This window comes from Nansenia antarctica, assembly GCF_963989245.1.
Source record: "Nansenia antarctica genome assembly, chromosome: 3".
Lineage (NCBI taxonomy): Eukaryota > Metazoa > Chordata > Actinopteri > Argentiniformes > Microstomatidae > Nansenia > Nansenia antarctica.
The window spans coordinates 16,335,860-16,336,385 of NC_137688.1; the positions used below are offsets into that span (position 1 = coordinate 16,335,860).

Here is a 526-nt window from a genome sequence, read left to right on the forward strand (position 1 = left end):
GTGTGTGTGTGTGTGTGTGTGTGTGTGTGTGTGTGTGTGTGTGTGTCTGTGTGTGTGTGTGTGCATGTTTGTGTGTGTGTTTGTGTGTGTGTGTGTGTGTGTGTGTGTGTGTGTGTGTGTGCGTGCTTGTGTGTGTGTGCTTGTGCGTTTGTATGTGTGTATGTGCATATGTGTGTGTGTGTTTGTGCATATGTTTGTGTGTGTCTGTGTGTGTGTGTGTGTATGTGTGTGAGGCCTCATATGAGCTGAGGGACGGGGGGCTGAGGGTCGTCCAGGAAGATGAGGTTGTCGATGGACTTGAGGTGGACGCTCGTCTTGTTGGTCTCCATGGCAGCGGCCGTTGCCATGGAGCACTCGTACCCTCGGTTGTGTCTGGGCAGAGTCCCTGCCTCCTCGGAAACGAGGCTGTCGCCTGGTGACGCAAGACATTTCTCAATACATGTAGCATGCTTTCAGGTGATTCAGGCATACTATTAGCAGCATGCTAACAGGGTGTTCCTACCACTTTCATTGTCTTGCACTCAAC

The 526-nt window shown here is 51.3% G+C and overlaps 1 protein-coding gene across 1 annotated transcript in view; it reads right to left on the reverse strand.

The window, feature by feature from the left end:
- Positions 1 to 236: 236 nt before the first annotated feature.
- Positions 237 to 526, reverse strand: part of egf (epidermal growth factor) — a gene marked incomplete at both ends in the record, with an annotated part of 22,366 nt that continues 22,076 nt past the window's right edge. Inside the window, one exon of the mRNA XM_080526970.1 lies at positions 237 to 412. Coding sequence (XP_080383096.1) covers positions 237 to 412 — 176 coding nt within the window. The remainder of the gene's footprint in view (positions 413 to 526) is intronic.